Source organism: Salvelinus fontinalis, chromosome 17 (genome assembly GCF_029448725.1).
Source record: "Salvelinus fontinalis isolate EN_2023a chromosome 17, ASM2944872v1, whole genome shotgun sequence".
Classification (NCBI taxonomy): Eukaryota; Metazoa; Chordata; class Actinopteri; order Salmoniformes; family Salmonidae; genus Salvelinus; species Salvelinus fontinalis.
The window spans coordinates 42,579,281-42,606,987 of record NC_074681.1 but is presented as its reverse complement, the minus strand read 5'-3'; the positions used below and the strand labels follow the sequence as shown (position 1 = coordinate 42,606,987).

The 27,707-nt window shown below is 41.4% G+C and overlaps 1 protein-coding gene across 1 annotated transcript; it reads left to right on the top strand.

Moving 5' to 3' along the window:
• Positions 1-226: 226 nt before the first annotated feature.
• LOC129814437 (amyloid beta A4 precursor protein-binding family B member 1-interacting protein-like) lies at positions 227-27,332 on the top strand. Its single transcript, XM_055867550.1, has 13 exons — positions 227-400; positions 2,178-2,237; positions 5,637-5,724; positions 8,152-8,396; positions 9,562-9,639; positions 9,895-10,054; positions 11,765-11,886; positions 12,241-12,315; positions 12,478-12,621; positions 15,217-15,327; positions 22,828-22,926; positions 24,319-24,439; positions 26,251-27,332. The coding sequence occupies exons 2-13, from the start codon at positions 2,178-2,180 to the stop codon at positions 26,337-26,339; spliced, it is 1,392 nt and encodes a 463-aa protein (XP_055723525.1). The 5' UTR covers positions 227-400; the 3' UTR covers positions 26,340-27,332.
• The last annotated feature ends 375 nt before the right edge of the window (positions 27,333-27,707 follow it).

Below are 27,707 nucleotides of genomic sequence, written 5' to 3'. Positions count from 1 at the left end.
GAACTGCTGATTGCCACTTTAAGACAACCTATAGTCAAATTAAACAACACCTTTGATTTTCAGACGGAATATTAAATCCTCCATCAAGCAAATTCACAGTAAGCGTCAACCATTTTGTTGGCCCCTATCCTGCGTCCTCAGACCAGTGCAGATTAAGGAGACGAGAAGAGGAAGCCACCTCATTGTTAGACACAAACCAAGCCTCTTCCTGAGTCATGTGACAGTAAGAAGGTTAACTTTCACACAGAACAGGAAATAGAGCCCCTATCATTCAGTCTCAGTAGTCATACCATTTCCAATTCAACCCCACATGTGCAAGGTGCACATGTACTTAAATATAAAATATCTTATATCCAATCTATTACCGAAGAGGAATCCAGGAGATCATTAGACTAGAAAGGTAAGCTCTCTGGTGATTTTTGACAGGATGCTGTTTATCTTTGACATTTGTGTCTTTTGACTTTTATGACATGACTTTGCTCCCTGTATATATCTGTGAATAGATGCTTAGCATTACTTGTAGTGTCATTGTATGTTATGTTATCTTACTGTCTAGATTGGAGCTTTAATGCTTCATCATAGTACTACCAAAGACAATTATGTGATTGTTACATTCAACTTTCTCATATTGGGCATTGTATTACTTTCATGTTATGATGCAATGTGATTAAAAAGTTATACAGTATTGTACAATACTCACAAATACAGCCCATTGGCCAGTTAGGAAATACTTCAACAGCCATCGTTGGTTAAAGGGGCAATCTGGGATTGGTACATCCACTCTGGACATTTAAATGAATAAGATTGCCCCTTTAAAGTAAACACGTCTTTCTACAGTAGCAACCAGTAATTGCTTATGTCCTCAATTATAAAACATTTATAAAACAATTATAAAACAGAGGGACCATTTGACCACAAGAACATTCAATACAGTGGGGCAAGAAGTTACAGGTCTGTGAGAGCCAGAAATCTTGCTTGTTTGTAGGTGAGCAAATACTTATTTTCCACCATAATTTGCAAATAAATTCATTTGCACAATTGGTGGCTGGAGAACTTGCACAATTGGTGGCTGACTAAATACTTTTTTTGCCCCACTGTATACAAGGAGTACCAATATGTGTGTGTGTGTGTGTGTGCGCGCGCGCGCGCGCGCGTGCGTGCGTGCGTGCGTGTGTGTGTGTGTGTGTGTGTGTGTGTGTGTGTGTGTGTGTACGTGCGTGCGTGCGTGCGAGTGGCGTCAATATGCATGTTTGTGTAAATGTGTGTGTGTGTGTGTGTGTGTGTGTGTGTGTGTGTGTGTGTGTGTGTGTGTGTGTGTGTGTGTGTGTGTGTGTGTGTGTGTGTGTGTGTGTAGTACTGTATGCATGAGTGTGTGGGTAGAGTCTACAGAGTGTGCATAGAGCTGGTGCAAAATAGTCAGTGCAAAAAATAAAGATACAAAAAAACACGAGTAATAGTCGTAGAAGGCCTCTCAAATTTGGTGAGACGGTGCTCGTATCTAAACTGCACACTTGGAGAGATGATCCATTTGGCCAGAGCTGCCTGCTACACATGTACAGGTGCTTTTTCCACTTAACGTTGACTCAATCATTAGCTAACCTGAACAGGCCTCACTCAAAGAGCAGCAGACTTTGCTTATGGGATCGGTTATTTTTCAGCCCTCTGTGTCAATGCAGCTCTACTTTGATGACCTCTAATGGAAACGGGTTTGTCTCTCACAGTCCAAGCAAAATGGAAGCAATTTGAGCTGTCACATAACACATCGTCACATTGTAGACTCCCCGAGGTACTATGGGCATGACATTTAAAACATGCTAACTGGGGCACATTGATTTTTGGTTAGAAATAGCTCAAATTAGCGGTTGTTGGCATTGGCTAGTATAACAAAAGCCAAGGATGGATTACTGCCTCTCTTTGTCCATAGACTGCTTTCAAAGTTAGGAAACACATATGGACATTTATAATTTGGCTGAACTATCCCTTTAATCATGTTTTTACAAGTTTAAGTGACATTGGTTGTGTAGACCTATTCTCTGTCTGCCACAATAATGGTCCTTAGTGTTGATGTCAACAACAATGATGTCATGTTTAGGTATATATAGGTAGATAGGGCTCATTGATGGCCTTCTAGTGTGCAGACGTTTGTCTAAAATATGTCTGCTTGTTATCTGTAACAGATGGATGACATAGACTCCATGTTCACTGACCTGCTGGGAGAGATGGACCTCCTAACACAGGTGAGTTCTCACTAGGACCAATCTTATAAAACTACACTTCCCCGGATTCATCAGAAGTGTTTTCACCAGAAATGGATAAACCAGACATACGTCAGCAGCTGTGTAAAAGTAGTTTTTGTTGAGACCCAGCAGTGTAGAGGTGTAACCCAGAGCCTACAGATGGAAATTAACCTTTGGGCTAAATCTGGAACATTTACAGAAGGTGTTGATTAATGTGCATTATCCCTGTCAAATAAATAAAATCAAGTCAAATGAATGACGAGAAACATTATCTGGGTTGAGAAATGGACACGAGCCACTGATTTTAAGGTCATGGCACCAAGGTATCCTCAAGCACTTTTGCCCTCCATGACACTAGTGTGTACAGTATGTGGCTTGCCAGATGAAACATTAGATGCCATTGATAGAATCCTGGCTAATACCTATGTGCATTGTACATTGTACTCAGCAGTAAACTCCTCTTAAAGGGGAAGTTCAGTATTTTACAACTTAATATAAGATGGTTCCTCACCCTCGAAGCAGTCAATGGGACCAGACAAACTGTAATCGATGGCTGGGTTGTCATTCAACAGCCACTACAAACTACAGCTAACTTGAGACGCCGCTAGCTAACAATCAATGGAAGTGATAGGGGCAACTGAGCAAATCAAATAACTCAATATCTGGTTTGATGCTGCCATATCACTTCCATTGGTTTTTAGCTGCTAGCAGTAGATCATGTTAGCTGTAGTTTGTAGTGGATGTAAAGAAAACCGAACTATGGATTACAGTTTCTCCTGGCCCATAGACTTCTTTCAGGGTGAGGAACCATAAAATACAGAACATCCCCTTTAATGAATGTAGCTCTAAGAACAGGAGTAGTAATTAGACCAAATGGCATTACATTTAAATCGAACTCTAAGGAATGGGTATTTATGCCAATTCAACTTCATATTGGCAGCCATCCTTTTGGAGAGCCACAAATATTGTGTCACTGTCTACAGTCTTATGCAAGTTAGGAAGATAACCATTTTGATTAGAATAATCATTCGTCCTGAACTTAAGAGGATCAAATGTTTTCAAATTTGACCATGATTGGATTGATATATAATTTGGATTACTTTCTGGGAGCATGGAGACCAACAGACCTCAGAATCCATCCAGGGTTTCCTACCCCATGACTCGAAGGGCTAAACGGTTCATTGAGCATGGCTTCGAACATGGAAACATATGTTTCTCTCTATATTCATCAGGGTTTAGTTATGTGCCAGGGGAGATCTTATGCAGGTCAGCAGGTCATCCAGTTCTATAGACTGTTTATGATAGAGTGCATTTGGAAAGTCTTCAGACCCCTTGACTTTTACCACATTTGTTACCTTACAGACTTATTCTAAAAGTTATTAAATAAAACATTTTCCTCATCAATCTACACACAATACACCATAATGACAAAGTGAGAACAGGTTTTTAAACACTTTTTCAAATGTATAAAAAATAAAGAACAGAAATACTTTATTTACATAAGTATTCAAACCCTTTGATGTGAGACTCAAAATTGAGCTTAGGTGCATCCTGTTTCCATTGATTATTCTGGAGATGTTTCTACAATTTGATTGGAGTCAACCTGTGGTAAATTCAATTGATTGGACATGATTTGGAAAGGCACACAACTGTCTATATAAGGTCTCACAATTGACAGTGCATGTCAGAGCAAAATCCAAGCCATGAGGTTAAAGGAATTGTCCGCAGAGCTCAGAGACACGATTGTGTCGAGGCACAGATCTGGGGAAGGGTACCAAAACATTTCTGCAGCATTGAAGGTCCCCAAGACCACAGTGGCCTCGATCACTTTTAAATGGAAGAAGTTTGGAACCACCAAAACACTTCCTAGAGCTGGCCACCCGGCCAAACTGAGCAATTAAAGGAGAAGGGCCTTGGTCAGGGAGGTGACCAAGAACCCGATGGTCACTCTGACAGAGCTCCAGAGTTCCTCTGTTGTGATGGGCGAACCTTCCAGAAGGACAATCATCTCTGCAGCACTCCACTAATCAGGGCTTTATGGTAGAGTGGCCAGACGGAAGCCACTCCTCAGTAAAAGGCACATGACAGCATGCCTGGAGTTTGCCAAAAGGCACCTAAAGGACTTTTAGACCATGAGAAACAAGATTCTCTGGTCTGATGAAACCAAGATTGGACTGGAGGAAACCTGGCACCATCCCTACGGGGAAGCATTGTGGTGTCAGCATCATGCTGTGGGGATGTTTTTCAGCGGCAGGGACTGGGAGACTAGTCAGGATCGAGGCTAAGATAAATGGAGCAAAGTACAGAGAGATCCTTGATGAAAACCTGCTCCAGAGTTCTCAGGGCCTCAGACTGGGGTGAAGGATCAACTTCCAACAGGACAACAACCCTAAGCACACAGCCAAGACAACGCAGGAGTGGCTTCGGGACAAGTCTCTGAATGTCCTTGAGTGGCCCAGCCAGAGCCCGGACTTGAACCCAATCGAACACCAGGGGAGCTAATGCAAGTCTTCAGGTCTCAACCAAGATCACAGAACTAGTTCTGTTTCAAATGCAGGGGTGCACAATATCAGGCCCTTGAGTTCTGCAGTTCTATTGATTTGCATATCAAGGCATCTTACCTTTCTGTTTTTGTAGCTACTTACTGCCAATATACAGTAAACTGCCACATAAAAAAATACTATGGTATAATGACCATAGTATTCACTGTAGATTTTTTGCACATAAACACTACAGTGAATACTTAGTATTTTTAGTAGTGTACTACAGTCCCTAAAAACACTACAGTAAATATACAGTATAATACAATCTGCAAAAACCATACATTCGTTACTTTAGTATGTACTACAGTTTTACAGTATTTTTATACTTCAGATATTTCAGTTTTTTTTCTCATACATTTGCAAACAAATTACAAACTGTTTTTGCTTTGTCATTATGGGGTATTGTGTGTAGAGTGTTGAGGGAAAATGTTATGTAATCAATTTTAGAATAAGGCTGTAACGTCACAAAATGTGGAGAAAGTGAAGTGGTCTGAATACTTTCCGAATCCACTGTGTATGATTCGCCTGGAATTGCCTGCTGGTGACGTTTAGGAAAATATGACATATCAAATGAAATAATCACTTTCCTATGATATCACATCATCACCATTGTGCTTTTTTTTTTGGCATTCGAAGTATAAGGTTTGAATTTTGACTGTGTTCTGCACAGCTTAGAAATGTGGCTTCTGAGATGGTCCTTGAAGACGGTTTTCTTAGAATGAATGTAAAAATGTTGCAAATATTGTTGTAGTGTTCCCTATCTGTATTAGTGTTATGTAAAACATACAATTTCTTTCATGTTCTGAACTAAAATCTCTGTATGCCAACTCTTCATCTGAAACCGTTTTTTTGACAGAGTCTTGGGTACAAAATGGACCCCTCAGGAATGTCATCCAGCTCACAGAGAGAAAACAACTTCTCTATTAGGTTCACAGATTTGAACGGTGAGAAACATAATGCAACACGACATCAGCAAACAGTGGACATTTTATCTTGACACAATAAGACCCAAGGGGGTGTGGTATATTGGCCATATACCACAAACCCAGAGGTCCCTTATTGCTATTATAAACTGGTTACCAACATAAATAGTACAGTAAACAAGCATTTTTAGATTGTACCTGTGGTATACAGTTGAAGTCGGAAGTTTACATACACTTAGGTTGGAGTCATTAAAACTCGTTTTTCAACCACTCCACAAATGTATTGTTAAAAAACTATAGTTTTGGCAAGTCGGTTAAGACATCTACTTCGTGCATGACACAAGTAATTTTTCCAACAATTGTTTACAGACAGATTATTCCACTTATAATTCACAATTCCAGTGGGTCAGAAGTTTACACACACTAAGTTGACTGTGCCTTTAAACAGCTTGGAAAATTCCAGAAAATTATGTCATGGCTTTAGAAGCTTCTGATAGGCTAATTGACATCATTTGAGTCAATTGGAGGTGTACCTGTGGATGTATTTCAAGGCCTACCTTCAAACTCAGTGCCTCTTTGCTTGACGTTATGGGAAAATCAAAATGAATCAGCCAAGACCTCCGAATTTTTTGGGGACCTCCACAAGTCTGGTTCATCCATGGGAGCAATTTCCAAATGCCTGAAGGTACCACGTTCATCTGTACAAACAATAGTACGCAAGTATAAACACCATGGGACCACGCAGCCGTCATACCATATTTTGGGGGAAATGTCCTCTGGTCTGATGAAACAAAAATAGACCTGTTTGGCCATAATGACCATTGTTATGTTTGGAGGAAAAAGGGGGAGGCTTGCAAGCCGAAGAACACCATCCCAACCGTGAAGCACAGGGGTGGCAGCATCATGTTGTGGGGGTGCTTTGCTGCAGGAGGGACTGGTGCACTTCACAAAATAGATGGCATCATGAGGCAGGAAAATTATGTGGATATATTGAAGCAACATCTCAAGACATCAGTCAGGAAGTTAAAGCTTGATCGCAAATGGGTCTTCCAAATGGACAATGACATCAAACATACTTCCAAAGTTGTGGCAAAATGGCTTCAGGACAACAAAGTCAAGGTATTGGAGTGGCCATCACAAAGCCCTGACCTCAATCCCATAGAAAATTTGTGGGCAGAACTGAAAAAGCGTGTGTGAGCAAGGAGACCTACAAACCTGACTCAGTTACAGCAGCTCTGTCAGGAGGAATGGGCCAAAATTCACCCAACTTATTGCGGGAAGGTTGTGGAAGAATACACAAAACGTTAGACCGAAGTTAAACAATGTAAAGGCAATGCTACCTGATACTAATTGAGTGTATGTAAATTTCTGTCCCACTGGGAATGTGAAAAAGCTGAAAAAAATCCTTCTCTCTACTATCATTCTGACATTTCACATTCTTAAAATAAAGTGCTGATCCTAACTGACCTAAGACAGGGAATTCTTTCTCGGATTAAATGTCAGGATTTGTGAAAAACTGAGTTTAAATGTATTTGGCTAAGGTTTATGTAAACTTCCGACTTCAACTGTATTTAAGCAATAAGGCCTGAGGGAGTGTGGTACATGGCTAATATTTCACGGCTATGGGCTGTTCTTAGGCACGATGCAAGCCAATCAGCATTCAGCCATTAGCCGTGGTATTTTGGCCATGTACCACAAGTTCCCGAGGTGCCTTATTGCTATTGTAAATTGTTTCCAAACGTAATTATAGCAGTAAAAATGTATGTTTTGTCATACCCGTGGTATACGGTCTGACATCAGCCAATCAGCATTCCTCGGCTCAAAACACTTTTCTAGCTATGCCAGGCAAAAAACTGGCATCATCAGCTGCTTATGGACGTATCCAAATGAATGTCAATAGAAAACATCTTAAACAAATGCAAATGCAGCTACTTTGCTGTTGTTTAATATTTAATATCAATGAAAATGTTTCATTTCTACCAGTAAATGTGTACTTTATTGTTTTCTTTGGCAACTGTGGTATTTGCGGATGAACGCCTTCGTTCTGTACTTTACCTTGGAAAAAGGAACTACGCAGGGTTCCACAGGGTTCTAACTGGAACCCAAAAGGGTTTTCCTATGGGGACTGCAGAAGAACCCTTTTGGAACCCTTTTTTCTAAGAGTGTAATGTACAGAACGTCAGCATTTGTCCCTTACATATACATATGGCTGAAATACTGTTTCAGCCAATTAGCATCGAGGACCCAAACTACCTGGGTTACAATTAGAGTTGATGCATATGACAAATATTTTAAGTCCTGCTTGCCAATAGCAACCTTATTAAGCATATTTCACAAGTACATGAGTGAGAATGGTAAAAGTATTCATTAAAAGGGAAGTGATTGTTATCACGTCTTATCACTAGTTGATAATACAAACCCCTCATTTCCCATCTTCCTCTCTGGCAGAATCTCTAAATGAGCTAGAGGATCATGACCTGGACACTCTGATGGCTGATCTGGGGTCAGATTTGGCGGACACAGAGGAGAGACTGAACGCAACCAAGACGGGACATGTCCACACACAGCAGCACAAGTCTGGCTATTCCACCCAACAACAAAATGTCCCAGCACCTATCTCCTTGTCCCAAATGTCATCGCTGGAGTCCTCCTCATTCTCTCTACCTCCTGAACCCCCCAAACCACTGCCACCGGTAACTGGGACTGTGTAACCCTAGGCGTTAGCCAGGGGAGCTAATGCAAGTCTTCAGGTCTCAACCAAGATTACAGAACTAGTTCTGTTTCAAATGCAGGCCCTTATCAATATCACAATACTTTACAATATCAGGCCCTTGAGTTCTGCAGTTCTATTGATTTGCATATCAAGGCATCTTACCTTTCTGTTTTTGTAGCTAATTACTGCCAATATACAGTAAACTGCCACATAAAAAAATACTATGGTATAATGACTATAGTATTCACTATAGATTTTTTGTACAAAAACACTACAGTGAATACATAGTATTTTTAGGGACTGTGGTGTACTACAGTCCCTAAAAACACTACAATAAATATAGATTATAATACAATCTGCAAAAACCATACATTCATTACTTTAGTATGTACTACAGTTTTACAGTATTTTTATACTAAGGTGTATTAAAATACTGTAAAATAGCAGTATATACTAAAGTAATGAATGTAGGGTTTTTGCAGATTGTAGTACACTGAAGTATTTACTGTAGTGTTATTGCGGACATCAGTGTAGTATTTACTATGGTGTATTTGTTTTATTATCTTTGACATAGAAGTGGAGGCATTCTTCTTCAGGAAACCTAGTGGAGAAATGCTTAAAGAGCACATTTTCCATAACCTGTAGCTAGGTATGACTGAGTTCTGAACGGATAGTTCTATGAACGGATAGTTCAGAACCTCTGCTCTTTTCTATAAACTGTACGGAACACAATATATGTTCTATACTCTGCATGTAGGTTTCTCAGTTATGGGTGGCACGAATTGCAAATGAGCGGAGCATATGCAAATAAGATACAGTAGTATTTACTATAGTAAAAAACTTTTTTTTGGCGGACTAGTGTTTTTGCTGACATTACTGTAGTATTTACTACAGTGTTCTTTTGGTTAATACTGTAGTATTTACTATAGTATTTTTCAGTATACTACATCATTCTATAGTAAGTACTACATATGATCGAGGGATACTACAGTGTGTAGTATGGTATTCTACAGTACACTACAGTTTACTATATAATTCTACTGTAAGGACTGTAGTTTTCTATAGTAAACTGTAGTATTTTTTCATGTGGGTGTAGCACTTTTTCACATTCCTGCTGCTCAAACAGTATACTAACATTTTTCCAGGGAGAGGCCGAAGCACAAGCCAAAACGGACAAAATCAAGCTGGCTCTGGAGAAGCTAAAAGAGGCCAAAGTTAAGAAGGTAAATTGGGTTGATTTCACTAAACTGGCTATAACCGCTTCACATTGTGAGGATTTGAGCTACCCCTATATCATGCAAAGCACTTTGAGTTGGAGAAAAATGCTATATGCCAATGTTTCTCGTAATCATTGTTTATTACTAGAATGGCAATCCCCATTTAAGTCAACATTCTGTGATGGGTGGGCCAGCAGTCATATTGAGTGTACTCAATAAGTACATATATTTCAATGGCTATTTGTATGTACCTCCTGGTAGTTGGTAGTGAAGGTAATGATGAGTGATGGCAGCTCCAAGACACTGATGGTGGACGAGAGACAGACGGTCAGGGACGTGATGGATAATCTGTTTGAGAAGACCCACTGTGACTACAGCACGGACTGGAGCCTGTGTGAGACCAACCCCGAGCTGCAGACTGGTGAGAATCATACACACCAGACCTTGGTTCAGGTGGTATTTGTTTTCTGTCAAACACTTTGAGCATTTGATTGAGCCCGGCTGAAGTGCCAGTTGGGTTAGGTTTTCACTTTTTGGGTTCTTCCATTGGTTCCATTGCACCAAGCAAGCTCAATCAAGCGCAGTCAAGGTACACTATATATACAAGAGTATGTGGACACCCCTTCAAATGAGTGGATTCGGCTATTTCAGCCACACCCGTTGCCGACAGTTGTATAAATCGAGTACATAGCCATGCAATCTCCATAGACAAACATTGGCAGTAGAATGGCCTTACTGAAGAGCTCGGTGACTTTCAACGTGGCACCGTCATAGGATGCCGCCTTTCCAACAAGTCAGTTTGTCAAATATCTGTCCTGCTAGATCTGCAACAACGTCTCACAAAATGGGACCGCCGAAGTGCTGAAGTGCGTAGTGTGTAAAAATCATCTGTCCTCGGTTACAACACTCACGACCGGGTTCCAAACTGCCTCTGGAAGCAACGTCAGCACAATAACTATTCGTCAGCAGCTTCATGAAATGGGTTTCCATGGCCGGGCAGCCACACACAGCCTAAGATCACCATACGCAATGCCAAGCGTCGGCTGGAGTGGTATAAAGCTCGCCACCACTGGACTCTGGAGCAGTGGAAATCACGCTTCACCATCTGGCAGTCTGACGGACGAATCTGGGTTTGGCGGATGCCAGGAGAACGCTACCTGTCCAAATGCATAGTGCCAACTCTAAAGTTTGGTGGAGGAGGAATAATGGTCTGGGGGTGTTTTTTATGGTTCGAGCTAGGCCCCTTTGTTCCAGTGAAGGGAAATCTTAATGCTACAGCATGCAATGAAATTCTAGGCGAAGAAGACTGGCCATCCCTCAGAATGGTTCCTCTCTAGGTTTCTTCCTAGGTTCCTGCCTTTCTAGGGAGTTCTTCCTAACCACTGTAACGGCAGCCTTCCCTCTCTTCACGAGAAGAGAGAATGTAGCAGGGATCGGACCAACACGCAGCGTAGCCAGTCCTCAACATGTTTAATTACGACAAATAAACGTGAACACTTACAAAACAAAATAACAAATGTGGCAAACCGATACAGTCCTTTCTGGTGCAGACAAAACACAAAGACAGGAAACAACCACCCACAAATCCCCAACACAAAACAAGCCACCTATATATGATTCTCAATCAGGGACAACGATTGACAGCTGCCTCTGATTGAGAACCATATTAGGCCGAACACAGAAACAGACAAACTAGACACACAACATAGAATGCCCACCCAGCTCACGTCCTGACCAACACTAAAACAAGCAAAACACAGAACTATGGTCAGGACGTGACAACCACTGTGCTTCTACATCTGCATTCCTTGCTGTTTGGGGTTTTAGGCTGGGTTTCTGTATAAGCACTTTGTAACATCTGCTGATATAAAAAGGTTGATTTGATTTGTGCTTCCAACTTCGTGGCAACCGTTTGTGGAAAACCCTTTCCTGTTTCAGCATGGCAATGCCCCTGTGAAAAAAGCAAGGCCCATACCGAAATGGTTTGTCTATCGGTGTGGAAGAACGAGCAGGTGTCCACACATTTTTTGTAATTTAGTGTACTTTGGGTATGATTTAAGATATGACATTGTATGATTGATGTATATCATTTTCATAAAGAAATGAGGCTCCTCTTTTGTTCTCAATGCAGAAAGGGGGTTTGAAGACCATGAATATCTAGTGGAGCCTCTTTCTGCATGGACACGAGACAGTAAAAACCAAATCCTTTTCCTTCTGAGACCCAACAAATATCTCTTCTTCAAGGACCCCCAGGTGAGTACAGTAGACAACTGGGCACCAAACATTAAGCACCAAACGGAAGAAAATAGACTGAATCAGGGAGATATTACCTGGACCCCCCCCCCAAATAGTTTTTTTTGTTTTCTGTTGCAAGCTCTTTAAAACGTTTTCCGTTGCGTGCCCATATGAACATGACCCAAAATTCACACAAAATAGTGCAGTTAACTGTGCTTTCTAATTTAAGTCAATGATCTGTCTCTACTTCTGCCAAATTTTTACCAAACAAAAGAGTGGTTTAAGTTGAGATAAACTAGCAACCAAGCTCTTTGTTTAAGTTCCATTAATTATATCCTTGTGCTGACATTGTCTTTTCACGTCAACTTCAAGATATTCTACCTATGGAAGAAAGACCAAAAATGTATTAATGAGATAAAAGAAAGGCATAAGGAACTTCTGCTAAAGGTGAGTTATCACAAACACACCTGTAGTCTTCTCTGTAGCCTATACAGCACACATATTTACTGTACCAATATTGTGTTGGTGTTCTCCTTCCTCTTGAGAAAATCAGGCTTATCTAAACCCTTAAACACTTCCAAAAACCGTATTTTTTATTTCTGAATCCAGGAAAATTTTGATGGGCCTTCTCTCATCGTCCCAGACCTGGAGGGGCTGCTGTATCTGAGAGAGGACGGGAAGAAATCGTGGAAACGTCGCTACTTCCTGCTCAGGGCATCTGGGATATATTATGTGCCTAAAGGAAAGACAAAGGTACAGGAAGTGAAAGGAGTACCAAGGCACTCTAAATATAATTTATTAAAATGCATTTATTTGTATGGCATGTTCAATGGAAACAAAGATTATGAACCCAGATGCGTTTCGGTTGCATGTCCTTCGTCACAGCAAGTTGAGTAAACATCTTGTCAATACATAGTCTTGCACATACAGTATATTGTATAGGCAGTTTATGAACTAATATAAAAACGTATAGTATTCAGACCCCTTGACTCTTTCCACATTTTGTTACATTACAGCCTTATTCTAAAATTGATTACATTTTTTAAAATCCTCATCAATCTACACACAATACAATGGCAAAAACTTCTACAAATATATTAAAAATAAAAAACAGAAATACCTTATTTACATAACTATTCAGACCCTTTGCTATGAGACTCAAAATTGAGCTTAGGTGCATCCTGGGGATGTGAACAAGAACCCGATGGTCACTCTGACAGAGCTCCAGAGTTCCTATGTGGAGATGGGAGAACCTTCCAGAAGGACAACCATCTCTGCAGCACTCCACCAATCAGGCATTTATTGTAGAGTGGCCAGACGGAAGCCACTCCTCAGTAAAAGGCACATGACAGCCAGCTTGGAGTTTGCCAAAAGGCACTTAAAGTACTTTTAGACCATGAGAAACAAGATTCTCTGGTCTGATGAAACCAAGATTGAACTGTTTGGCCTGAATGCAAAGCGTCACGTCTAGAGGAAACCTGGCACCATCCCTATGGTAAAGCATTGTGGTGGCAGCATCATGATGTGGGAATGTTTTTCAGTGGCAGGGACTGAGAGACTAGTCAGGATCGAGGCAAAGATGAATTGAGCTAAGTAACTCTGCAGCACTCCTCCAATCAGGCATTTATGGTACAAACAGTGTAGTTATTCCCGCCGCAAGGCAATCAAACAAGATACATTTCAGTGTGGAGACAAAGTGGAGTCGCAATTCAACGGCTCAGACACGAGATGTATGTGGCAGGGTCTACAGACAACCATGGACTACAAAAGGAAAACCAGCCACGTCACGGACACCAACGTCTTGCTTCCAGACAAACTAAACACCTTCTTTGCCCGCTTTGAGGATAATACAATGCCACCGACGCGGCCCGCTACCAAGGACTGTGCTCACTCCTTCTTCGTGGCCTTCGTGAGTAAGACATTCAAACGTGCTAACCCTCGCAAGGTTGCCGGCCCAGACAGCATCCCTAGCTGCGCCCTCAGAGCATGTGCAGACCAGCTGGCTGGTGTGTTTACGGACATATTCAATCTCTCCCTATCCCAGTCTGTTGTCCCCACATGCTTCAAGATGGCCACAATTGTTCCTGTACCCAAGAAGGCAAAGGTAACTGAACTAAACGACATTCGCCCCGTAGCACTCACTTCTGTCATTGTGAAATGCTTTGAGAGACCGGTCAAGGATCATATCACCTCCACCTTACCTGTCCTCCTAGACCCACTTCAATTAGCTTACCGCCCCAATAGGTTCACAGACGATGCAATCGCCATCACACTGCACACTGCCCTATCCCATCTGGACAAGAGGAATACCTATATAAGAATGCTGTTCATTGACTATAGCTCAGCATACAACACCATAGTACCCTCCAAGACCATCATCAAGCTCGATGCCCTGGGTCTCAACCCCGCCCTGTGCAATTGGGTCCTGGAATTCCTGACGGGCCGCCCCCGAAAAGTATCTGAATGTCCTTGAGTGGCCCAGCCAGAGCCCGGACTTGAACCCGATCGAACATCTCTGAAGAGACCTGAAAATAGCTGTGCAGCGACGCTCCCCATCCAACCTGACAGAGCTTGAGAGAATCTGCAGAGAAGAATGGGAGAAACTACCCAAATACAGGTGTGCCAAGCTTGTAGTATCATACCCAAGAAGACTCGAGGCTGTAATCGCTGCAAAAGGTCCTTCAACAAAGTACTGAGTAAAGGGTCTGAATACTTATGTAAACGTGTTATCAGTTTTTTTTATATATATACATTTTCAAAAATGTATAAACAGTTTTTGCTTTGTCATTGTGTGTAGATTGATGATGGGGAAAAAACAATGTAATCCATTTTAGAACAAGGCTGTAACAACGTAACAAAATGTGGAAAAAGTCAAGGGGCCTGAATAGTTTCCGAATGCACTGTATATGTTGTGTCTGCAAAACGCTTAAAAACAATTGGCTCAGGAAGTCCACAGTGCACACAGTCATTCAAGTTGGGACTTTTCAGACTAAAACAGTAATCTATGAAATCCTTACTCACTGGATCTCCAATGATATGATCAATATCGTCGCTGTCTGATGAAAATCTAGGAACTCCATTTGTTACCAATTTTCATATTTTTTTTCTTCTTGAAAGCAGTAACAACCCTCAATGTACTCTGAACATTTCATGACTTCAGGACCAAGAAAATGTATGCAAAATAGTTTCTGAATTTCATAATTGTATGTTCGTTAGTTGGAAAATATGGTAATTTTCACAATTTCCTGAAAAGTCTCTATTTTAGAGATAAGATGTTTTCATCAGACAGCAACGATATAACCTAAAGTCTACTTATTCAGGTTTTCTCATGTTTTTCTTCCTTGGCAGACATCCAGGGACCTGGCGTGCTTCATTCAACTTGACAAAGTCAATATCTACACCACCACTGATTACAAACAGAAATACAAAGCACCAACTGATTTCTGCTTCATCCTCAAGGTAGGCCATCCATCTTGGAGGAAAGATTAACCGATGTTATCAGTTTGTCACAGTAGACATTTGTCTTCTGCTCTTCTCCAATCGACTCGCTGAGGTAACAGACGGGGTAACACACACACACACACACACACACCCACACACAAAGAACTGGGTGACCAAGAAGGAGAGTGATGGAGTGCTGCATCAGATGACCTGGCCTCCACAATCACCCGACCTCAACCCAATTGAGATGGTTTGGGATGAGTTGGACTGCAGAGTGAAGGAAAAACAGCCAACAAGTACTCATCATATGTGGGAACTCCTTAAAGACTGTTGGAAAAGCATTCCAGGTGAAGTTGGTAGAGAGAATGCCAAGAGTGTGCAAAGCTATCATCAAGGCAAAAGGTGGCTACTGAATCTAAAATATATTTAGATTTGTTTAACACTTTTTTGGTTACTACGTGATTCCATATGTGTTATTTCATAGTTTTGATGTTTTCACTATTATTCGACAATGTAGAAAATAGTCAAACTAAAGAAAAAGTATTGAATGAGTAGGTGTGTCCAAACTTTTGACTGGTACTGTACATTTAGAATACATTTCAAAGATAAGAACGATCTTAGCTGAGAATGAATCAAGGATTGTTAACATTTTACCTGGGCAAGAAAGTTTAGAAATAGGGCGATAATTATTTAGGTCACAAGGGTCCACACCTTTATGAAGGTGGAGTACATTGCCCGCCTTCCAAACCTTGGGGATAGTACCAGATAATCGTCATGTTAAAAAAATAGGTTAATGATTCAGCAATCAGGGGGGCTGTCACGTTCGTCGTAAGGATTGGACCAAGGTGCAGCGTGGTAAGCGTACATTTTCTTTATTCAAATTGAACACCGAACAAAAACAACAAAAGCACAAACGAAACGTGAAGCTACTGGTGTGCACACAGGCAACTATCTGTAGACAAGATCCCACAAAACACAAAGGGGAAATGGCTGCCTAAATATGATCCCCAATCAGAGACAACGATAAACAGCTGTCTCTGATTGGGAAGCATACCAGGCCAACATAAACCATTAATCACCTAGATGACCCACCCTAGTCACTATCACGCCCCAACCAACATAGAGAATAAACAGCTCTCTATGGTCAAGGCGTCACGCCTTGACCATAGAGAGCTGTTTATTCTCTATGTTGAGGCAGAGAGCTGCAGCAGATATGGATCAAGCATATCAGACCTAGATTATTATTTTTTTTACATCAATCTTAATCAAGGCATCTAGCACATCACGGGTAGTAAATTGTTGAAATGAAAACAAAGATTCACTAGAAGTTGAAGGGTTAACCATTGAGTCAGCTAGGGGCTGGCAGAGGGAAAAACAGTCGATTGACTGACTGAGGTCAATTAAACCACAGTTTCTCTCAGATAAAAAGCCTGCTGAGAGAAAATGATTAAAAGCATCACTTATTCCATTCTTCTCAGTCATAATGCCAGAGTCAGACAGAACTTGCTTGGGCAGGGAAGAAATGTTCTATAGCCAACTCAGGGTCAGTAATACAGGGGAGTAGCTAAATCAGAATAGAACATGTAACGTAAAAACACTTGAGAACTTTTTAAACTTGGTCATCTTAATTAAACAAGGATTAGCATGTTTCTGTACTATACTATGGGACAATGATCACTGAGATCATATGCAAGTACTCCACTAGACAAATATTTATGGGGGTTATTAGTGAGAATTAAATCAGTCAATGAGTTAACAGGGTTTCTCCCATTTAGCCGTGTGCATTTTGAGATCAATTGAGTCAGATTCAAATCAATGCATATACTCTTAAATTGATCTGTGGCCGGGGATAGCAAATCCAGACTCAAATCCCCTCAAATGACCAACTCCGTGGACAAAAAATGTGTTAAACACTCGGCTATACCACCAGTAACGTCCGCCATGGCAGCAGGGGGGCGGTAAATCCCAATAACAAATAAATGTGTATTCTAGTTTATGGACACATCTACAACCAGGAGCTCAAATTTCTTGGGAACAGAAATAACTAAAGATTGGCACTCCATGAAATTAGATTTGACATATATGGCCACTCCTCCCCTTTCTGTAATCTGTCACACCTAAATACATGATAATAATTTACTTCAATGTCTTTATCAGATACAGAACCATTTAACCGTGTTTCTGAGAGAACCAGAATGTCAGGACAAGAGTCCTGTTCCCAAATGTCAATTGTGTCCATTTTTTCAATCATACTTCGCACATTTAGGTGCATTAGCCCAAGCCCCCTACTAGATTTAAAGTCCGGGGGTTATTCAGCTCATTCCCATAAGAGCTGACAGGCATAGGGTCATCTGCAGCTATTTGTTGAGTGAGCTGAGACTTTGCCAAGGTCCCTGGCCAACCACATGAGAGCAGAGTAGACTGAGCATTTGACAGACATCCCTCAAGTCACTGGATGCAGGGGCTGGAGTGGGAACTGGGAGAGCAGTGTTGGCAGAGCTCAGTCCACCCTGATGAAGCTCCTGACAATGCTCCATTATGGGTGTGCACAGGAGGCATTGGTGTGGCTCCTGTTACAGGGTTGGGGCTGCCATGGGGGGAAGAAGTGTCCCAGGCATGTCCTGGGGATGGGAGTAGGGAAGGTAACCAAAACTAGCTTGGGGGGAGGTTGTAGGGGGAATTGAGGGTGGTGTGGAGGGCAGTGTGACTGGCAAAGCTCAAAACTCTCAGCACATGAGGGCTGATGATGTGAATGATACATGGTGTGGACTGCATCATGTGGTGCACTACCCTCAACAGTGTTTTGCCACACCCTAGGGTAGTGGTCGGTGCTGTGTAGAGCTGGGCAGTTGAGGTGGGCCTGGTCTGGTAGAGCTGTGCTGTGCTGTGATGGGCCGGGTCTGGTAGAGCTTTGCTGAGGCGGACCTGGTCTGGCAGTATGAGAAGGAGGTTGTAGTGGGAATTGAAGAGGGTGGTGTGGAGGGCAGTGTGACCACCGATGCTCCAAACTGTGCATGGGGCCTCTGACTGTTTGCGGCTTGGGCATAGCTCAGTCTATCTGCATGCAGTTCCTGGGAGATAAGTGGTGTAGGGTGGTGTGGGGGTCAGTGTTGCTGGCTGTTCTTCTATCTCTATAAGGCTCAGGTCTAAAGGAGTGTCTTATTTGTCTCAGGGAGTTGGTGGGTGAGGTGGACTGGCCACATTGTCATTAAGACAGTGCAGGCTGAGGGTGGAATAGTGGGCCATAGCACACAGTCCCGAGAAAGGCTGGCATTTACCCTCTGGATGGTGGCATTATTGGAAGTCTCTCCTCTGGAGCAGGGTAGATATGACTATCTTTGCAAGGGGTAAGATGGTGGAGGCCCTATCTATCAGTCCCCTTAGTGATGTGGCCACCCTCTCCTGTTGGGCACGCAGGTCATTGGTCCCCAGGTGTGAATGATGATGTGGCTTGGTGAGCAAGCTGGGCCACAGTCATGAGCTCCATAGCTCTCAATTCAACTCAATTTCAATGCAAGGGGCTTTACTGGCATGGGAAACATACGTTAACATTGCCAAAGCAAGTGAAGTAGATAATATACAAAGTGAAATAAACAATAAAAATTAACAGTAAACATTACACTCACAGAAGTTCCAAAAGACATTACAAATGTCGTATTATGTATATATACAGCGTTGTAACGATGTGCAAATGGTTAAAGTACAAAAGGGAAAATAAATAAACATAAATATGGGTTGTATTTACAATGGTGTTTGTTCTTCACTGGTTGCCCTTTTCTTGGGGCAACAGGTTACAAGTCTTGCTGCTGTGATGGCACACTGTGTTATTTCACCCAGTAGCTCTCTCTGTTGTGGGGCACCACACCTTTTTATTTGGGAAAAGTTGATTCTCTATATAAACTTTCCATTTGAGTCCATCATTAATATAATGTCTGGTTTTTCGTCAAGTCTATGGAGGATGGCAGGAGTGATGGGAGTAATTACAGGCCGTGAGATGGGCATGGAGAAGGTCAGCTGGGTTGGTGCATTTGTTGGTTGGGTTGGTAGGTGGGTTCTGATTCAGCTGTTGGCCTGGTCCTGCGTTTTTTCTTTGTAGATGGATGGTGGTGTCTGAGAAATTCCTGCCTTAGCTCATGTACTGTAACTCCCTCTGGAGGTTGTGCATGTGGCTGGTGTTGTCTGTGCTGGACAGTTCCTCTCTAAGACTGTGCACGTCCATCCTGAGAGCCTGGTTGTCCTCAACATTTTTCCTTGAACACTGCTGCTCCTGGATCTCACCCCTATGCTGACGCACCAGGCTGATCTCCTCCTCTATATGATGCAGGTGTCACGTGTGAGAGAGGCATGCTCAGGGCTGTGTCTGCGAGGGAGGGAGAGGGACACTGGGGACTACATACTGGGGCACAGAGGGAGTGGAGGCTGTTGTAGGTAGTGACAGTGGAGCGGTTGTAAGTTCAGCAAGAAGAGGTTTTATTTGGTCGAAGTTGTAAAAAAATGGATCCAGACTGGCCTCCGAACCTTGATCAATCACAGTGCCATTGCTATGAATATGAATGTTACATTTGGGGGTGGAATCAATGTACAGTTGCCTCATTGTTCTGTTTTCTGACATTTTAAGCCCTTATGGAGAGCTGTGTGCCAAGCATTAGGATCATCCGTGTAGAACAGAAGGTCTTCTTTTATTTCCTTGTTTACTTTTAGGATGAAGTCTGCCCTCAGAGTCTCTGGGGTTTCTCTTCTCTTAGCAATTTCTTTTTGAATTTCTTTTTTCCTGACTCACTTGTCACATTTTCAGGATACGTGATGGCAAGGTCTCTGAAACAATGCTTCGGGAATGCATCCATCTTCATCTCCATGGTGACCTGTTTTAACAATCCACTCCGCTCTAGAATGATGTGAAGTGCTTACTTGATGAAAGTGCTTATTTAAAAAATGCACCTATAGATAAATGCACTTTTAAAACAATGCACGTTTTATTAATGATACAAATAAAGATATTGAATGTGTTTTTCAATTAAACAACACATTACACATAAATTAAGATACTCTCTCAATGTTTCTACCTCCTTTCAAAGTGCTATTTTGCTTGTTTGTTCGTCTGAATGCTTGTTTCACTGTCAAGGCCTGAACTATCCTCCAGAAATCCCTCAGAAATACTTTCTCTTTCTCCCTCTGTTGGTTTTGTGCTTGCTTATCTATGTCCTTGTTCTTGTTGTTGCCTTTGTTGGGTTTATGGTCCTCCTATCCGATTCCTTCCTTGTGTTGCCTGATGATTCAGCAGGGGAGTCTAGCAAGAACCAAGTCGATAAATTGCTCCAAACTATTTCCACAAAAGAGAAGTATCTTCCAATTCTTCTAGATGGGCAGAAGACAGCAACGTAATAAAATAATAATTTGTTTTTACAAAAATTGCAATTTAAGGAGGACCTATTTTCTTACGTGCTGCTGCTCATGGAATTGGTTGCTAGGAGATGCATGTCCACAAAGGAGGGAGGCGGGCGGGAGGAGGGGAGATCAGCTGGGCACATTCTAGCTAATGAGAGGGCAGATATGTGTGAACAACAGACACAACTCCGATATCAAATCTTTTTTCTCAAAGTTGTCACGAGCGTCCACTTATCTTTTCATTTGTAAAAACCTAAACATTACGAAAGTTCTATTGGATCAAATAAGCCTCACGTAGCAAATTAGCAATAAATGTTGTGGATCAAATATGACACTCTCTCATAGACGTCCACACAAAAAAATCCCCACTTCGTCTTATTCTAAACTTAACCCCATTCACCAGTGGTGGCCGGTGGCACTTTAAATTTGCGGGACGGTTTATAGTAATGGCTCGAACGGAATTAATGGAATAGTATAAAACACAGTTTCCTTGTGTTTGGTACCATTCCATTCACTCCATGCCAACCATTATTCTGAGCCGTCCTCCCCTTACCAGTCTCCTTTGCCGAACCTGCTACGCACATTCACCTAAGCTTTGTCGTTTTAGTTCCCCTAACCTTTTTCCATAAATGAACCTAACCTTTATCGTTAGTTCCCCTAACCGCCAATGTAAATGCTCCCCGTATTTCTCCTCTGTTGTTACAGTGCAAAAAGCAACCTGGTCTCAGAGAAAGGGGTATAATACTATACCTGCTTATTCAAGATGTATGATAAGTTACATTATCCAATACGTATGCTATTCTAATCAAATCAAATTGTATTAGTCACAAGCGCTGAATACAACAGGTGTAGACCTTACAATGAAATGCTTACTTAAGAGCCCCTAACCAACAATGCAGTTTAAAAATATACGGATAATAAATAAAAGTAACAAGTAATTATGTAATTGTATTGCCGGGTGAGACATGATTCTATAATTCGTTTGATATTGTACGACCGCTATTACATTCATAATGTGACCTAAAGTAACTTAATATATCATACTAAATTGAGTGTCACAGATTCATGTACAGAATAATACGAATTGCCCTGAAACCACGTTGGAAATATTTTATATTTATGTTAATTCATAAGTATATGGACAGTATGGTTTTCCCATGTTTGACAGGTACTTTGGTGGCTTTTCAATATTGGTTGCTTAATATTTATGTCAGTTACTTGCAGAACCATGTCTGACAATTATCTGTTTTTAAAGGTACATTATAGAAGTTAACTTAAGTTGCTGTTTACCTTGAATTTTAGCATATATTTAAACTGTATGGTTCATAACAACATATGACCATAATTTTTTTCTGGCCATTTTGGAGAAAATAATTCTTCCTCACCAGTGTCCCTAAACTCTAAGAAAAAAGGGTTCCAAAAGAATTATTCAGCTGTCCCCATAGAAAGAACCCTTTTTGGTTCCAGGGAGAACCCCTTTTGGTCCACGTAGAACTCTCTGTGGAAAGGGGCCTACATGGAAGCCTAAAGGGTTCTACCGGGAACCAAAAAAGATTATTCAAAGGGTTCTCCTATGGGGACAGCCAAAGAACCATTCTAGGTTCTAGATAGCTCCTTTGTTTCTAAGTGTAAAGCCAAAAAGTTAGTAAAAAAAATAGTTTATCTTCAAATTTGATTTCAAACAGGCAACAGGGCCTTTATTTTTTACTCACCATTTATTGTGTGTATGAGAATGTCCAGGCATTCTTAACATGAATGAGAAAGGTTCTTAATGTGAGAGGGTTTGAGAACATGGTAGTGCAACCCACATGGACCCACATGGATGTAAGCATTTCGTTGGACAGTGTACACCATGTGTATCCTATACGTACGACTAATCAAACTTGAAACACGGTAGTGCAATACAAATAGCGCTCCTCTAATGGCTTGACTCATGTGAGCATTGGCTGCCCCCTGTTGTCTTCTTTGATGAACTACAACAGCAACAAAAATACTGGACTACTTGAACAAAGAATGGAGCAGTGAATCAAGCATACATACAGTGTTTTGCGACAGACATTGCACGCACAGCAGATGTTGCTCTAAGAGCAGAGATTAACGTCAATACCATTTGTTCTGTTCTTTTCCCTTCAGCATCCTCAGATCCAGAAGGAGTCCCAGTACATCAGATTCCTGTGTTGTGATGATGAGCTCACTCTCTCCCTCTGGGTCAACTCCATCAGAATAGCCAAGGTCAATCAATCAATCAATTTTATTTTATATAGCCCTTTATATAGCCCTTCAGGTCAGGCTTTATTAATACTCTTTTCCCACTATCTTGCCAACCTGAGCTGTACTGTGCTGGCTCAGTTATTAGTTATATTCCCTTCACGTTATTCTTTCCAGCATGGTCCTAGCAACTCCCACATGAGAAAATACTATAGTATACTATGGTATAAATACCATAGTATTCACAGTGAATACTGTAGTATTTGCAGTTAACTATAGCATAAATACTATGTTAAAAGAAAATGGTAGTATAATACTATAGTAATTATAATACTATAGCAATTAATGTAGTATTTTTGCAGATTGTAGTATACTGTAGTATTTACTGTTGTGTTCTTGCGGAGATTGCTGTAGTATTTACTTTAGTGTTTTTGTTTTATCATCTTTGACATGTTTAAAGAGCAGATTTCCACAATCTGTAGGTAGGTAGGACTGGGTCATTTTTGTATTAGATGTTTTGTAAATTTCTTCACAGGTAAAATGTCACAAGTTAAAATTCAATAATCATTCTTTAAAAAAAGAGAGAATCAGTCCGTTGGTCAGTCAGTCCACAACATGTCTGCTTCTTCGTGTTGGGGAAGGGGTGGGATCTGGGCTGGCAGTTGCTGGATGGAGGGGGCAGTTGTGGTTAGTCGGTGCTGTGTCCAGAGTTGTTGCCTGTGTTGGGGCTGGGACCGGGACTGGAAGTCGTGCTGAGGTTGAAAACTGGGGGGGGGGGGGGGGGGGGGTTACCGGGAACTGGGTCTGTAGGGGGGAGGAGGACAACTTGAGACGCAAGCACTTCCCAGTGATCTGCTCGCTCCAGATGAAGGTTAGATCTTTGATCCCACCCCCGCGCCTCTTCCGGTGTTCTGGTATGGGGGCTGGGTCTGGTGCTGGATCTGGATCTGTAGCAGAGGTAGAACTAAGGTCTGAACAGAACTAGACAATAATTTGTGCCAGGTGTGATATCCCTCCTAAACAGCTCAGGCTAGTGTTCCTATCAACCCAGTAAGGCCAGTAGGCTAGTGTCTTTTTATTGGTATGTAACTGTAATGAATGTTGTATTGTCAACTTGTTGTCTACTGTATTTAAATACTACTTTAAACGTGTACTACAACAAAATTTCCCCATGGGGACAATGACAATGAGTTCAGAGCTTATGCTCTTCTCTATAACCTGTAGGGAACACAACATAAGGTCTTTACTTGGCATGTAGGTTTCTCAGGTTCCATTTATCTAATATTAGGTTTTGGTTGAATATCTGATAACATTCAGTATCAAAAATATGCAAAAGTAGAGAAAATTCAAAAGGGGGCAAATACTTTTTCACTGCACTGTATGTTGTGTGTACCTATTGTATCTATCTTTGTTTAGTATGGGGCCACCCTGTACAAGAACTACCAGATGGCAGTGAGGAGAGCATCAACGATCAGCTCCACTCTGCACCTGACTAGTCTGCCTGCCTCCAGCCCTTCCACACCTACTGTGCACAGAGGTGACACAATTACACACATACAGTTGAAGTCGGAAGTTTACATACACCTTAGGCAAATACATTTAAACTAAATTTTTCACAATTCCTGACATTTAATCCTAGTAAAAATTCTCTGTCTTAGGTCAGTTAGGATCACCACTTTATTTTAAGAATGTGAAATGTCAGAATAATAGTAGAGAGTATGATTTATTTCAGCTTTTATTTCTTTCATCACATTCCCAGTGGGTCAAAAGTTTACATACATTCAAATAGTATTTGGTAGCATTGCCTTTAAATTATTTAACCTGGGTCAAACTTTTCGGGTGGCCTTCCACAAGATTCCCACATAAGTTGGGTGAATTTTGGCCCATTCCTCCTGACAGAGCTGGTGTAACTGAGTCAGGTTTGGAGGCCTCCTTGCTCACACATGCTTTTTCAGTTCTGCCCACAAATTTTCTATGGAATTGAGGTCAGGGCTTTGTGATGTCCACTTCAATACCTTGATTTTGTTGTCATTAAGCCATTTTGCCACAACTTTGGAAGTATGCTTGGAGTCATTGTCCATTTGGAAGACCCATTTGCGACCAAGCTTTAACTCCCTGACTGATGTTGCTTCAATATATCCGCATAATTTTCCTGCCTCATGATTCCGTCTATTTTGTGAAGTGCACCAGTCCCTCCTGCAGCAAAGCACACCCACAACATGATGCTGCCACCCCCGTGCTTCACGGTTGGGATGGTGTTCTTCAGCTTGCACCCTTTTTCCTCCAAACATAACGATGGTCATTATGACCAGAGGACATTTCTCCAAAAAGTACGATCTTTGTCCCCATGTGCAGTTGCAAACTCTAGTCTGGCTTTTTTATGGCGGTTTTGGAGCAGTGGCTTCCTTGCTGAGCGGCCTTTCAGGTTATGTCGATATAGGACTCGTTTTACTGTGGATATAGATACTTTTGTACCTGTTTCCTCCAGCGTCTTCACAAGGTCCTTTGCTGTTGTTCTGGGATTGGTTTGCACTTTTCGCACCAAAGTACGTTCATCTCTATGAGACAGAACGCATCTCCTTCTTGAGCGGTATGACGGCTGTGTGGTCCCATGGTGTTTATACTTGCTATTCATCTGTACTATTGTTTGTACAGATGAACGTGGTACCTTCAGGCATTTGGAAATTGTTCCCAAGGATGAACCAGACTTGTGGAGGTCTACAAATTATTTTTCTGAGGTCTTGGCTGATTTCTTTTGATTTTCCATGATGTCAAGCAAAGAGGCACTGTGTTTGAAGGTAGGCCTTGAAATACATCCACAGGTACACCCCCAATTGACTCAAATTGTGTCAATTAGCCTATCAGAAGCTTCTAAAGCCATGACATAATTTTCTGGAATTTTCCAAGCTGTTTAAAGGCACAGTAAACTTAGTGAATGTAAACTTCTGACCCACTGGATGTCCTAACTGACTTGCCAAACTATAGTTTGTTAACAAGAAATTTGTGAAGTGGTTGAAAAATGAGTTTTAATGACTCCAACATAAGTGTATGTAAACCTCCGACATCAACTGTACGCACATCCTTATGGGGACCAAAAATGTATTCCCTTTCAAAATCCTATTTTCCCTAAACCTTACCATAGCCCCTAACCTTAATCCTAACCCAAATTCTAATCCCTAAACCTAAAATAGCAATTTTCCTCCTGTCTGAATTATGTTGTTTTAATATCCTTTTGAGGATTTCTGGTACCCACAAGGATAGTTAATCAAAAACCACACACAAATGGAATATAATATGGTCAACCCCAAAACATAATCTAAATAATAAATATTGTTTTCCTTTCCTCAGCAAATGGACACACCCCTCAGGAGGACCTTCCTGAACCTCCCCCATACTTTATTCTCCCGCCCCCTTCTGGTTGGGGTTCTGGGGTCTAGGGAAGGAGTTCCACCCCCTCAATGCACAACCAATACAACCATATGACATTCTCAACCTACCTACAGACAGGCAGGCCCAGTCTACATGGACAATGCTTGCTGAAATACAACCCTCTGGAGGTGACGGGCCCTGCTCCAATAAAACGCACCCTTCCTTCCTTGAAGTAACTGATCTGAAAATACATTATTGGACAATGGAATGTAGTGAAGACATTTCCAAACCATTGACTGAGGCGGCAGGTACAGTTGCCTAGTGGTTAGAGCGTTGGGCCAGGAACCAAAAGGTTGCTGGATCAAATCCCTGAGCTGACAAGGTAAAACAATCTTTCGTTCTGAACAAGGCAGTTAACCCACTGTTCCCTGGTAGGCTGTCATTGTAAATAAGAATTTGTTCTTAACTGACTTGCCTAGTTAAATGATATATATATTTAACTGATAATGCATGTTCTTGGGTTATTTCTGTATTGAATATATCAGAATTAATCAGACCTAGAGGCTAGATTCAATCAGATCGCGCGTTAACCGGGAAAGGCAGACACCCACATACGGATGTCTTGGCAGTGTCAGAGGTGGAACTGCATTGGAGCCATCAAATCAGTGAGCAGCTGCTCTTGCGGTCATTGTCACGAAGCCACATCCGCCTCACTCGGGTTAAAGTTCAGAATGAGAAAATCTAGGCTACATAGAAATAATTATGCTCAAATTGAAAAATCATTGACCTAAATAATTTCTATCATCCTAATCGAGGTGTAGATTACATCTCACATTCCAGTGTTTGAAAACAAGGCTGCATAGGATTTCTGTTAATGCTACTCCGTGCAGCCAATGGTAATGTCCTCTTTAGGTTTAATGCCGGCAGCCACTTGTGGATTTGACAGCTCTAACTCAGTTTTTTACATTTAAAAACACATTTCCTGCTATTTTACACAGTTGGACATGAATTGTTATGCTTCTCTTGCTTATGACGTGTTCATATGCTATCTGGGGGGGGGGATAACAGAAGTTGTTTTGTCGAGATCACAAGATAATCCAAAGTACCATGCATTTAGGAAAGCCCTTTGAACATATTCATATCATTTTTTATATCAATAATTAAAAGAATTTATATCAATAATTAAAATGTTTATATCAATAATTATAATTTTTTCTTTAAAAAAATACAACTATCAATCATTCAAATGTTTGATATCGATAATTCGATTTTTTTATACAAAACAATCCATGATAATTACCTTCTTGGGGGTGGGATTGCATTTGTAAGCTCCTACATCAAATCCAATTTTATTTGTCACATGTGCCGAATACAACAGGTGTACCCTTACAGTGAAATGCTTACTTACAAGCCCTTGACCAACAATGCAGTCGCTA